The sequence below is a fragment of the Mus pahari genome, chromosome 12, assembly GCF_900095145.1.
Source record: "Mus pahari chromosome 12, PAHARI_EIJ_v1.1, whole genome shotgun sequence".
Taxonomy (NCBI): Eukaryota; Metazoa; Chordata; class Mammalia; order Rodentia; family Muridae; genus Mus; species Mus pahari.
The window spans coordinates 29815963-29829705 of record NC_034601.1 but is presented as its reverse complement, the minus strand read 5'-3'; the positions used below and the strand labels follow the sequence as shown (position 1 = coordinate 29829705).

General features: G+C 46.4%; 1 protein-coding gene across 2 annotated transcripts in view; it reads right to left on the bottom strand.

Annotated features, from left to right (window-relative positions):
* Mylk (myosin light chain kinase) overlaps window positions 1–13743 on the bottom strand; it is a 245032-nt gene that overhangs the window by 174089 nt on the left and 57200 nt on the right. Inside the window, exons 1-2 of one of the 2 annotated variants that reach the window (XM_029544242.1) lie at window positions 10419–10617; window positions 2562–2729 (exon numbers count right to left, since the gene is read on the bottom strand). In XM_029544242.1, coding sequence (XP_029400102.1) covers window positions 2562–2726 — 165 coding nt within the window. In that variant the 5' untranslated portion in view covers window positions 2727–2729; window positions 10419–10617. Of the gene's footprint in view, window positions 1–2561; window positions 2730–10418; window positions 10618–13743 lie in introns of those variants that run through there. The other variant, XM_029544243.1, reaches the window with a different exon arrangement.

Sequence of the window (13743 nt, the reverse complement as noted above, 5' to 3'; positions counted from 1 at the left end):
ATACAACCAGCTTCCTCATCCTGGGGTCATTAGAGGTGACCCTTCCCTAATGTGAATGCCTCCGGGCGTTTGTGGCCACAGGAGCACACGTGTTGACAGAATACTTTCGGCCACAGCTTCTATTGCTTCAAGTAAACCAGGGTCTACATGAATATCCCTCCCTAACAGCCTTCTGTACATATTCCAGCATCCTGTCAAGGCTGTGTTCTGGGCTGATCCTGGTGGGGTTAGCAAGCGGCAAGATAGACCCATGGGCTGATTCATAAGGAACACACAGCCACAGAGAATATGCAGAGTCAACTAGTTGGTCAACATAAGTCAAATCAAATACTCTCAAGACAAGGCTGTTTCAAGAATTCTGCAATCAATTTGGATTTGGTTTGTCCCCAAGAGGCCCACATAATGAAAGCTTGTCCCTAGGGTGGTCACTACTGGGAGTTGCTAGACCCTTTAGAGTGTGGAGCCTTCGTGGAAAGGAATTAAGTCACTGGGAATGTGCCTTTGAAAGGGCTGTTGGGGACCCTGACTCCTGTTTGTTTCTGAGTCACAGAGACCCTGGGTAGCTTTGTCTGCCATATGTCCTACTGTGACTGCTTCCCCTCCATGGTCCCAAAAGCAACAGGCCAGGCAACCATGGCTGAAAGCTTAGAAACCACGAGTCAGAAGAAACCCCTTTAAAGTGATTTAACTCAGTGATTTTGTTACAGTAACTTAACACATCTTGGTAAATGTACCAATTGATACTGAATTGTTCAAGGTGACTGAACTTGTATCATGTGATTTTCAATTTAGCCAGAGAAGTACTGCGTGACATCATGAAGCACTTTTAATGTCTTATAAGCTGTTCTTCCCAGCCTCTTGTGAGCTAGGGACAGCCAGCAGGTCTTGTATGTTCTGTTTTTCTCAGATAATGAAAGCCTGGCTTCAGAGAAGGTACAAGAAAGCAGATGCACTAACTACCAGGTGAGTGTTGGTTTCATGAAGGTTCCAAGGCTCTCAGCTCAAAGATGTGGCTCTTCTGTGACAATGGCCGTAAGCAGCAGCTGGGGCTTCTCTGTGCTGTGAGAAAGCCAAACCAAGGCAGGAGCTGTCACTCAGCAGCAGTGTGGTAAGAGGGCGGGGTGTTCTGCTGACTAAGGCATGTCTTAAATGGCTGTTAAATTTTATAATGTGTACAGTTCAGCGCGTTATAAGAACATACACAGAGGCATATGGCCACCAGCACTATCTAGTTTCAGAGCATCTTCACCATCTTGGGAAGAAACTGAACACCCGGCAGCTACACCCATCCCTTTCTCCGATACCTGCTGGGCTGTTCATCTCCTTTCTGTTCTCAAAGATGCCATACTGGACATGCAATATTCGCAGAATTATGTGGTTTTTGTACTGTCCTGCCTGGCTTCTTTTGTGTGCTAGAATGTTTTCAAGGGTCACTAATGCTGTGGGCATGAATCAGTTCTTCCTCTGACCAACCATTCAGGGTTTCTTCCTGGGTGGGGATATAAATTTAGGGCAACAGAAGAGAGCGTCATGCTGGTGGGACCCCCCCACACATCCCTAGCATTGCCTTCCTGATCTGCTTTAGATAAAATAAAGGAAACACAGATAGTGGGGTAGATCCACTTTCAAGGGTCCTGACTGGACAGGCCAGTGTCTTGTATACGATTCAGTGAAGCTCTGGCCTTTTTCCTAACCACTCTCCAAGTGACCAACAGACACCTACAGACAGGCTAGGCCAATAGCACCCAAGACATGTCTGCTGGACCTTTCTTCACCAGCTTCCAGGATCTCACGCCTACAGAGTCACAGAGAAGCAGGAATTCCTCATTCTTCATTGAGTGCTCATACCAAGGCCTTTAAGCTTCCGGACGGTGGAACCCCTGTGCTTGATCTCCAACACTAACCTCCCTCATGTTTATGTCACCTCCATGTAAAGCTAATTTAATACCTAACGCTTACTAAAAGGGTTTTCCCCTGGGTTACAGCATCAGCCAGTCTTACAGCTTTTCCTCTATGTTCTGATCTTTGCCTATTTAACAAGAAGCAGGCGAGAAAGGTTGTTCATACTTTCGGAAGGAGAAATGGAGGCCCCAGCTGGGCACAAGCTCAAGATTTGTTGGCAGAAGGTGACAAAATGACATCAGGATTCTGTTTGTCATTCCTCTACGCTGCGTGGAATCAGGAGGTCAGCTGATAAAAACGTTCCTTCCAGGGAGGACATAGGAGAAAAAAATCATGTCATTTCTCAGGAGCCCAGATTCTGGAGCACATATTTAACTCCAAGATGCATCCCTCCTGACACCAGGCACATGTGTCCAGAGCATATCCAGCAGTAAAACGCCTTAAGATGGTCCATTTGAGTGGCCTCCTCCACTATTGAGTCCATTCACACAGACCAAAGCTCACCATGAACCAAGAAACAGCAAGATGGTATACATTCAATTTAGGTGAAGATCCAAAGGGAGACTAGGCTTTTTGCCATGTCGGGCTTACTGAGAACGAGGTGAGGAATGCTCCCCGCTCCCTGCCTCCCCTGCCTCCAGATCAACCACACTTCTTACCCTCCCTTCGAACTTGGCGGTGGCTCCTTCTTTGACGCAGAGGTTCCGAGGAGGCAGAATGAAAGCTGGGGCCTCAGTGAGAGGCATGGTGCTGACCTTTGAGGGATCCACACTGTGGGAGGTTTTGGACATGTGTGACGAGGCAAACAGTTTCACGTCCCCCATGGTCTACAAAAGGAAGAGGGGCAAGTCAGGTCTTAACAATACACGCATGCCGGCTTCCTCATAGATACCGTTTGCCCAGACCTATGGTTTGAGCTATGAGGAGTAGGGACCCAGTAGGGTCAGCCTCCACCTGGAGTGCCTCACTGTGGCTTCTCCACATAAGGTACCAGATGAGAAACAGCCAGTCCTAGAGCCCAGCTCCCAGGCCATGCCTGCCATCATGAGCCACTAAGAGCTTCCACCTGTCTTCTGATGGCTTGGTCAAGATCAGGGAAACTGGACGGCTTGCAGGTTTCACAATTGGACTCTGAGGCCTGTGATCAACTGACATCTACATGAAGCCCTGAGGTGGGGAGTCCCAGCTGCTTCTGCCTGAACTGTAAGAGAGCATGGGCTACAAACAATGGCACTGGGCCTCCAAGAAAGGCAGGAGACTGGGGTTAATGTGATTCGAGCCTAGGTGAGAAGGTGAGAGTTGGTGACTGAATTTGAAGGGATGGCATCAAGCAAAGGACCACATGATACAAAGGCTCGATGATCAAAGCATTAAGGAAAGGCAGGTGGCACTAGGAGGTATCTAGGCTGACTCCATCCTTTGTAACTAAGGTCCTGGGAGGATAAACTTTCATCAACGGACAAACAGCAAAAACGATGCCATCGATGCCAAGAACACCTTGAACCTGGGACCCTGTCCAAGGCAGATATGGGACTAGACACAATATGTCTGCAGGTTGGCAAGATTAGCTAGGACTAAAGGGTTGTTGTGAGAAGGAACCATGGCTGCCCACTGAGGTAATCAATATCTAACTCTTTCTAGTTGCTTCTAATCAACTTCAAGTACGTTTCAAGGTAAAATTTAGAAGATGCTGATGTGCAAAAATAATAAATTATCACTTCTTGGTGGGCTGGCAAGAAAGCTTGGTGAGACAAAGGAACTTGCCACCAAGCGCGATGGCCTGAATTTGATCCCTGGCTCCCACACACTAGAAGGAAAGAAATGACTCCTTTAAGTTGTCCTCTGATCTCCACATGCACATCACGGCACACATACACACACACACACACACACACACACACACACACACACACACACACACACAATAAATAAATAAATAAATAAATAAATAAATAACATTTAAATTGTCACTTACTGAATACTCACTTGTTGCAAATTGCCTGGAAGACCTTTGTGTATGATTTCTTTTTAAAGTTTTTGCTTTATTGTTTAATTTTGGTTGACATAGTTACTCCACATGTTTATGGGATAGAATGTGATGTCTTGGTACCTGATGTCATATGCTCTGACTAAGTCAGGACAGTCAGCATGTCCATCCCATTGGGTAGTTATCACTGCTCTGTGGTGATGTTGCACAGAACCTTTTCCTAGCCATTCTGAAATGCACCTTAGAGTTGACTACACTACACACTTCTCCTCATGGAACCCAGATCTCACTCCTCCTGCCTAACCTAATGATAACACCCCAGGAAGTGCATTCATCTTCATGCTAAGGAGGAGCCTATACGCAGACAGACATAAGTGAGTAGCAGAAGTGAGGGCGGAGTTATGCAACATAGGCCAAAAGAGAAAACTGAAAATACCCACAATTCTGTATGCAAGATGGTGCTGTTCTGTGGGTATACAGAAGTAGACATTTTGCACAGCAGAAAGCAAACCAAATAGAAACGTCTCCTAAGTTTTCCTCCTAAATTTTCTTAAAATTAAGTGGATAAGAAGCTTTTTTGGAAAAGATATATTCTATTTATATGAGTACACTGTAGCTGTCTTCAGACACACCAGTAGAGGACATAGTATCCTACTACAGATGGTTGTTAGCCACCACGTGGTTGCTGAGAATTGAACTCAGGACCTCTGGAAGAGCAGTCAGTGCTCCTAACCACTGAGCCATCTCTCCAGCCCCACTCTGCCTCCCTTTTTTGGATAAGAAGCTTTTAAGAAATCTGATTTGGCCAGATGGGCTACACAAACATGAGGACCTAAATTAGGATCCACAAAAAGGTACCCAAGGCCATGTACCTAACCCCACTGCTGCTGGAGGTAGAGACAGGAGGATTACTGGGGCTGGCCATCAGTCTAGTTCCAGGTGAGAGATACTACCTCAAAGGAATAAGGGGGGGGGTGAAAGAACAGGACATCTGGAGTCTTCCTATGATTCTATACACATGCGCGCGCGCGCGCGCGCACACACACACACACACACACACACACACACACACACACACAAACAGGTGTATATGGCCTATCTGTCTGTCTTTCTCCCTCTCTTATTCATTCTCTGTTTCACCGAGGGAAAAACAAAAGGTTAAAAAAAAAAAAAAAACCTGATTTAAGCAAATTAAAATGCAGGTGTCTGATTAGCTCACTATTTCTGGTCATTTGGCAGTTTCTTCACTGCAAACATTTAGTGGGCATATCTGAATATAAACCTTTTGCCCGACAAACCTGGCTTCTCTTTCTCTGATAAGGCATTCGCTTTCCAAACAAAATTCCTTTCCAGGCTGGCTGCAGGAGGTAACAAGAAAAGCAAGAACCTGAGTCACATTTCCTGTGTGTCAGGAACATACTCTGTAAATAAACGGTTCATTTGCTCCTTATAGCACTAGGCAACAGCTAATTTCTCCATCCCATTTTAAGGGTTAGAAACCTGTGCAAGGATTAGAAATTTGTCCAAAGTCAACACAAGAGGGGGGCAGGCCTGGCACCCGAGTCCAGTATGTGCCCTGGGCGCTGTGTCTCCTGCCGCAGTCAGTAACGGTACAAGGTTAAAAAGCCGCTCAGTTGACACTTAAAAATGTCCTTTAACATTAAGATGTTGGGGGCCCATTAAAGCATGCCATCCCCATTAAAAGACAGATGATGGTACAGGAGAAAATGTTGGCAATGAAAATCACAACAGAATATTTTCACAGAATAAGAAATCATTCTGGGACCTGAGTGTTGCAGAGTAAACATTTGAATGTGGCCTGGCCCCGGGAATCCCATGCTGCAAGACAACCACGACCTGTGTTTGGGCAAACCAGAGGGACAGCATCAAGAGAAAAGGAAGCAAACAGCCCTGGTGAGACCACGGTGAGACAGGTATGCCCGTGCTGTCGTCCTGGGAGCACGATAAACTGTATGGTCTTGCTGGAAAGCAAGGTGGCAAGAGGATGCTGAAGAAAAGGGTGTCCTCCTCCTCTTTCTAGTAATCCTACGCACAGAAATGCATTATCAGGGGAGAATCTGAGCTAGCCAGATGTGTATGTAAAAATCCTGATGGCATTACTTAAATCAAAAGCTAGACATATGTAAAAAAAAAAAAAAAAATCCGACAATGAGAATGGGCCACATAGAATAGAATGGGGCATCTCAGAAATAAAAAGACTATGAGTTTGATGATAGGTAAATGTTAAAGCTTTTAAATTATTGGAAATTTTCAGAATACAAAAAAAAGTGCCACCAACCATCACCCACTGAGAGTCAACAGTTAGTGTCCTCCACACTTACATTAGTGTGCTTTGTGTGTGTTCGTGATTGTGAGTGTGTTTGAGTGAATGAATGTGTGTGTGTGAGTCTGTGTGTGTGTCTGTGTGTGTGTGTGTCTATATGAAGAATCATTTCAAAACCATCAGGATGTGACATTTTTTGGTTGACAAAGTGATAAACACATGCACACGATGTGTACATGATCAGATAAAGTGACTACAGGTCCATTTCCTTGGACACTGTCAGATCTTTATTAATACATAATGAGTTGCGGAAGCCAGAGGTACTTCCCTGAGGTAAAGGGCCTGGGAACTAACTGTATTTTGGTGCCTGCTGCGGTTTAGACTTGGATTATCTGCTAAGGTGTGTGAAAGGCTTGCCCACTAGTCTGCAGTTTTTCTGGGAGGCAGTACAGCCCTTGGCGCTGAGTGGCAGGTGTGCGGGAATTGGGGGTTCACTCTCAGAGGAGACGCTGGGACCCCAGCTCCTTCCTCTGTCCTTCTTTTCTTCCTGAGAGTCCTACAGCCTCCTCCACAGTACCATGATACCCTACTTTGCTCCAGGCCCCTGAACAATGGAACTAACTGACCATGGGCTGAGACCCGTGAAACTGTGAGCCAAGATGAACCTTTCTTCCTCTAAGTTGTTTCTCCTCGGGCATTTCATCACAGTGTGAGAAGGCAGACAACACAGACCAGCTTCGTTCTGCATCCTCCACATTCAACCTGCAGTTTCCACGATTCTGCTTTTGATGAAATCATTCAAGTTTCTAAATATGGATTAAAACACTTCTGTTATTCTGGACCCAGTGTATTAAACTTAACGTAATGTCCTCCAGTTATCTATATGTTGTCACAAATGATAGGATTTCCTTTTTTTATTGGGTGAATAATATTCCACTTCGTGTGGGATACATATGCAATATTTTCTTTATCCATTCACCCATTGTTGGCTACTTGGGTTGATTCCATGCATTGGCTATTGTGAACAGTATTGTAATAAGTACAAGAGCTCTGGTCTATTGTTATAATTTTTAAATTTTTGAAATATGTTATTTTTGTGTATTTGTCTATGTGAGCCAGAGGGAGGTACCTCTGGCTTCAAGTGTCAAGCAGGCTGGAAGAAGGCAGTGGATCCCCTAGAGTTGGCCTTCAAGGAATCGTGAACTAACTGACAGGGTGCTGGAAACCGAACTTGGGCCCTCAGGAAGTTCAGCAAGTGATCCTCCTGAGGGTTGAACCATCTCATCAAGCCTCTAATATGATTTTAATGGCAAGAATCAAGAGATATTTAGTCACTCAGAGTATATTAACTGAGCATCTACTATGTGCCAGTAATGAACAGTTACAGGTGTGGGAGGAGTGTTGTTTGCACTTGTGTAATGCATGGCTACCTAGGTCCATAGTCTGGAAAGGGCACTGCTGCAACCACACACAATTCATCCTCTGCCACTGAGTTGAGTCACACACCCCGTACAGGCAGCTCTAGAACTGGGGTGGAGGCGATCCAGGTAACGGGAAGCTCAGACTTCTTTAATATGAGCAATAAACGCAGCGACCCTGCCGATTTCCAGCTACAGTTGGGTCAAGGGACCTCCATTCTCCTTGGCTCAGTTTTCTGTTCTGTCAAATGGGAACGATATGAACCTTGCAGGGTAGAGCAAAGATATGAGAGGGTATGCAGTAATATATAAGCCAGAGGTTTAGTATAAAAAACCTCTGAAGGAAATGTGTTACAGCATCCCTTGTCCAAAAGGAAGCTGTGTCCACCTTGAAGATATGGACCCTCTCATCAAAGACAAAGGCGCCTAGGCAAGCCTAACTATCCTGAGACAATTCTAGAGGGAGGGGGCCTGAGCCTGCTGACAGCCTCCAGCCGCAGCCTCCAGCCGCAGGGTTTTGTGAATAAGACAGATGTTGACTACATCTTGTGGTCCCTGTCACATCATTCTGTCAGTCCTACAGACTGTTCTCAGGATCCCCTTTTACCAAGGACAAGGAAGCCCTGATAAACTAGCTATGTTTCAAGGTCACCGAGCTTAGAAGTAGAAATCAGAGCAAGGGCAGAAGGCCGTCATATCTCCTGGATTTCCAGTAGTCCAGACTGTCCTTGGTGACTGGAGGTACAACGGGCAGGGGTCTGAGAGTCGCCAGAGAAAGAAGGGCAGGAGAGGTGACTCAGAGTTATGGTTTGGAGTACCTTTTTTTTTTGGTCTTTCGAGGTTAGGAGTATCTTACCATGGCCTACTTATTCAAGATTCGGTTTCTAGATGCTGAGTCTAATCCCTGAGCACTGATTCACCAGTGGATCCATACACTTGTGAGTTCACACCAATGGGCTACTAGGGCGTGGGGCCTGGTAGTAGGAAGCAGATCACAGGAAAGGGGGCTGGCTGCTTTCGAAGGGCATTTTCCTGTCCCAGCACTAGCTTCCCGGCTACTGGGAGACAGGCTGCTCGGTCCAGTGCATCCTTCCGCAAGATGCTCAGCCTCACTGTAGGCCAAAACCAAGGATGCCATCCAACCACAGACTGAAACCATTAGCCAACGTAAATCCCTCCGGAATCATTTCTCTGAGGGATTTGTGACAATGACAAAAAGTTAACATTCCCCTTTCTGCCCCAGAAGACAAAGCCTCCCCAGCCTTTCAGAACAGTGGGAAACTCAAAGAAATGAAAGCAGGCCCCAGAGAGTCTCTCCAGACCCTCACGACTCCAGAATCCTCAGGGTTCTGCTGAGGTCCATCAGAATCTGCGAAGGGTCCCTGATGCTTTCACCAACACATTCTCTCACATGCGAGCTCAGGGGGATAGCTCAGTGGATAAAGGTAATTGCTCTGCAAGAATGAGTTTGAATCTCCAGAATCGATAAAAAAAAACAAAAACAAACAAACAAACAAACAAAAAAAACAAAAACAAAAACAAAAACAGGCACATAGCAGATATAGCAGAATCCTGGGACGCTCAGGGCCCACCTAGCCTGGCATACACAGCAGAGAAACATCAGCAACTTTGGCTCCAACAGAATGGAAAGTGAGGGCTTATATTTGAGGCTGTCCTCAGGTTTTCTACACTCACACTGTGGCACCCATTCACACACATGTATGTGCACACATACATTTAAATTCTAAATTAAATTTTAAAAGGAACACACTTAGCCTAAAGAACATAAGACAAGACAGGACCTAGCTTCAGGTTGAAAAGACACAGATAAGTCAATATTGCCAAAATCCATCTAGTCCTCTGTGGGGCAGTTCCCAGGGGGAGGTAACTCCTCTGTCGCAGGGGGCAAAACCAGATCTAAATCCCAAGTGTGTAGTCATGACAAATAGCCCATCTACTCGCCCCACACCCTGTTACCCCATCACCGCATAGCTGCTGTCAGATTCCCATCATGCCGTCAATAGATGGCTACTGCACATTTCGGGGGAGAATTAATAATAAACTAAGCCAAACCCTTCTGATTCCTCTCTAACCCCCATCAAATCTGGTGAGAGAATACCAGAGGGACTGGACGGTATCTCTGTCAGCAGCTGTAATCAAACCCCCGCAGCCAGGGGGGGTTGTTCAATACTCAGTCAAATGCAGACTAATAGACAAAGGAGAAAGATAAAAACCACGAAGGGAGAGGTCAGAAGAGCAGTGGCCCGCTAACGTCTGAGCCAAAGCCAAGCTCTGTAGAAGGTTTCCACGTGGAACACAATTTATTAACCACTCAAAGCAGCTCTGAGTGGATTGGGCTTTTAATTTGATCAAAAGCCCCTTTAATCGTCTCTTGAACCTAGAAAGGAACTTGCCAAGAGAGAGTGCCGCTTTGACGCAGAGACTATTAGAACAAAAAGTTAGCCAGCAGAGCGGGGTCGGAAAGGCCAACGGTCCCTCCAGCACTCCAAGTACACACACATGAGCTCAGTCTTGGAAGCTCTAAGGCACAGGACATCTTGGAAATACCTAAGCTTCTCTGCTGGAAGGTGCCCCCAAGCAGGTGTGGCACCCTGCCTGTAAACCTCCCCCCTCCTTCACAGCACACATCAGAGGTGGCAAACACCCCAGGCTCCCTCTGTCTTCTTTAAGCCTCTCAGCGATGCACTTCAATCCTGACAAACACCCTAATCTCTCTTAATCCTCCACTGAGCTGTGCCAGGCTGCCTCGCCACCACCCACCCAAGCAAAGTGGGGCAGGGCCACACTGGGCTACCCCAAGACACACCTGACAGCAGCCGCCTTCCCCACGCAGCTTCCAGCAGAGGCCAGCAGCGTCACTGCTGCTGAGACCCTGGTCCAAGGTCCAGCGAGAATGGAGAGAAAAGGGAGATCCAAGCGCACAGAGGCTGGGCCAGACAGAGAAAGTAAGGGGCTTTGTTCTAACTCTCCTCGCAGATGTTGCAACTTGCCTTCCGCAAGGGGCAGCCAACTTTGCTGGGAGATCTGTTGTTCTAATTCGCCCAGCTGGGGTGACCTTTGAAACCCCTGGCTGCCACACCAGTGAAGGCCCAGGGAGCCAGAGGTGGAAGCTCACAGGTTTCAACTTGTTCAGAGCTGCAGACTCTGATCTGAGTGTAAAGCAACTGGAAAGACCCCCGTCAAGCAGAGAATTGAGCCCCAGATAGGCTGGGCACTTCCCCAACTCCACATCTGGCCTGGACTGTCACTCCAACTCCTTGGTGCAGCTGGCCTGAGATTACCATAAGCTCATGGGACATGTGCTTCCTCTTTGAGCCAATGCAGCTCCACTTTGGATGTCTAGTGCAGGTCGGCTCACTCAGGAGGCGGATAGCTGAGAACTCCCGTGCTGGGACTGTAGGCAGGAACACAGGGTGCTCAGCACTTCAGGGAGCACAGTGTTGTCCCATCCCAGTGAGACTTAGGAGCTGGGCTCAGAGAACAGAATATCTCCATCCCTACTGGAGACATCAAGGTATTCCCCTAGACCCCAAGGAGCAGATTAAGCATCCCGAGTTTAAGCCCTGTTGGGTGTGGTGGATTCATAAGGCAGAGGCAAAGCCCCAACACTTACAACACCTGTGACATGCTTGACCTTCCAGCTCAGCGGCTGAAGCTTCTGTAATGTCAAAGAGCCTTTATATCCCTCAAAGCTATTAAAGAGCCAAAGGACTTGTTGGTGCATTTGGTATTCAATTAAACAGTAATTCACATAAAACATCGACAATAAGCCTACATGCTAATATAATTTTTTTCTTTTTTTCTTTTTCTTTTTTTTTTCTGAGACAGAGCTTCACTATGTGGTCCAAGCTGGCCTCAAATTCCCAAGTACAAGAAATTCTTCTGGGCCAAGAGAGGCATCTCACCACTTATTCCCTGCTCTTCTGGAAGACTTGAGTTCAATTCCTAGCACCCACATAGCAGCTCACAACAGCTGGTAATTCCAGTTCCAGTTCCAGAGGATTCACACAAGCACACACAAATAAAAATAAAATAGTGTGTGTGTGTGTGTGTGTGTGTGTGTGTGTGTGTGAGAGAGAGAGAGAGAGAGAGAGAGAGAGAGAGAGAGAGAGAGAGAGAGCGCTCCCTTTTTCCCAAGTAGCAGTATGGCCAGCAATATAAATATAGTTTTGAAAGAAAAATATATTTTCTAAAAAAAAAAAAATTTAGGAAGAGTTCAGTTCTTTTGTGTGTGTGTGTGTGTGTGTGTGTGTGTGTGTGTGTGTGTGTGTGTGGTGTGGTGTGTGGTTTGTGGGGTGGGGTGTGTATGGCTCTGGGTATGGAAATCAGGACCTCCCATAAGCTAGACAAGTACTATACCACTGAGCTACCACCCAATCCCGACAATTTTATTTACTATTGTTACTGTATAGGGGTGCATGCAATGGCTGCCCTGTGGATATCAGCGTCATAGAGTCAGTCCTCTCCTTAGACCTTGACGTAGTTTCCAAGGATCATTCAGGTTGTCAGGCTCACAGGGCAAGCACGCTACCCACTGAACCATCTTGCCAATTCGAAAATTGTCTTTAAGGTCTGCCCTAGTAATAAAAATCAGATCTTTTCATCTGTTGCCACCTAGGTCTGGTGACTTAAGGTGCTTTAATTTGGACAAGACCAGGAACAACGTGTGGGGCTAGCAGTGTGGAAGACATGGCTCAAGCCTGAGGGTTCCCTCATGCACATGGGACAGCTCACCGCTCGAATGTTAACTATAACCCTGAAAGATTAGCACCATGCATCAGGATGTGGGAGGAAATTTACATAAAACGCAGTCTTTAAATTCCCATACTTAAGTTAAAAAAAAAAAAAAAACACCAAATGCCCAGGGACCAGAGTTGACCAGACACACTCCACAGACTTCTGGTCCCACAAAGATAAGTCTGGGTCCTGGGATAGGCACACTTATCAAATCCTTGACATTGTCTTCATCCCATCCATCACAACAGAGGAGTAACCATTTGATTAAGACCATCTGTCTCCCTAGTGGAATGTAAGCCACACCAGGATAAAGGGCATGCGTGCTCGACTCCATGATGTATTGCCAATGTCTATTATACTGACAAGCGCAAATACCTTCTAAACAAATACATGTGCATTCTTAAGTGAATAGAAGTTTTCACTTTAAAAATTTACAAGTCGCTCTTGTGCTGTCTAGTTTTATGTCTACACGAGCCAGAGTCATTAGGGACCTTCAACTGAGAAAAGGCCACCACTGAATTCGCCTGCAGGCAAGTCTGTAGTACATTCTCTTTATTGATGACTCATAGGGGAGGGCCCAACTCACTGTGGGCAGGACTACCCAGGGTGGTCCTGGGTACTATAGGAAAGCAGGCAGAGCAAGCCCACAAGCAGTGCTTCTCCTCAGCATCAATTCATTAACCCTTTCCTCTTCAACTTGATTTTACTCACCCTGTTTTATTACTGCAACAGAAAGTCTAGCTAAGATGCTTCTAGACCACAATGCCATTTCATTTTATCAGACATAGCACCGCATCACTGTTAGGGAGAGAGTGTAAGGAAAGGAGCAGATGAGTAGGCCTCCAGGATTACAAGTCTACTTCTCAACCCAAAAGTCCATTGGTGTTTGGCTCCAGGCACATGAGTTCTGGCGATCTACACATTACACTTGCATAACACATGCTTCCTCTCTACTCGTTCATTTTCAGTCTCCCAACTTCTGAAATGGTCACAATCATGCCTACCATGGCCTCCACTGAGGAAAGATACGCAAGAACCTGGAGGCAGGCCTGGAAGCAGAATCCATGGAGGAGTGTGGTGGTTGCCGGTTTGTGGCTTCTGGTTTTCTCAGCTTGCTTTCTTATACATCCCAGGACCACCTGCCCAGGGACACCGCTGCCCTCAGTAGGCTCAACCTTCCACATCAATCAACAGTCAAGAAAATGCCCTCACAGGCGAGGCTTAGGCCAATCTGATGGGTGCACCTCCTCAGTTGAAATTCCCTCTTCTCAAATTGTTGTGGACTGTGCTGTTTGCATTTTGATGCTAATTCTGCTTCCTCAAGAGGGGCTGCCCCTGGAGGAGTGGATCATGTACTCAGGTGATTCCATGTGAACATTCTCCCCATTTTAACT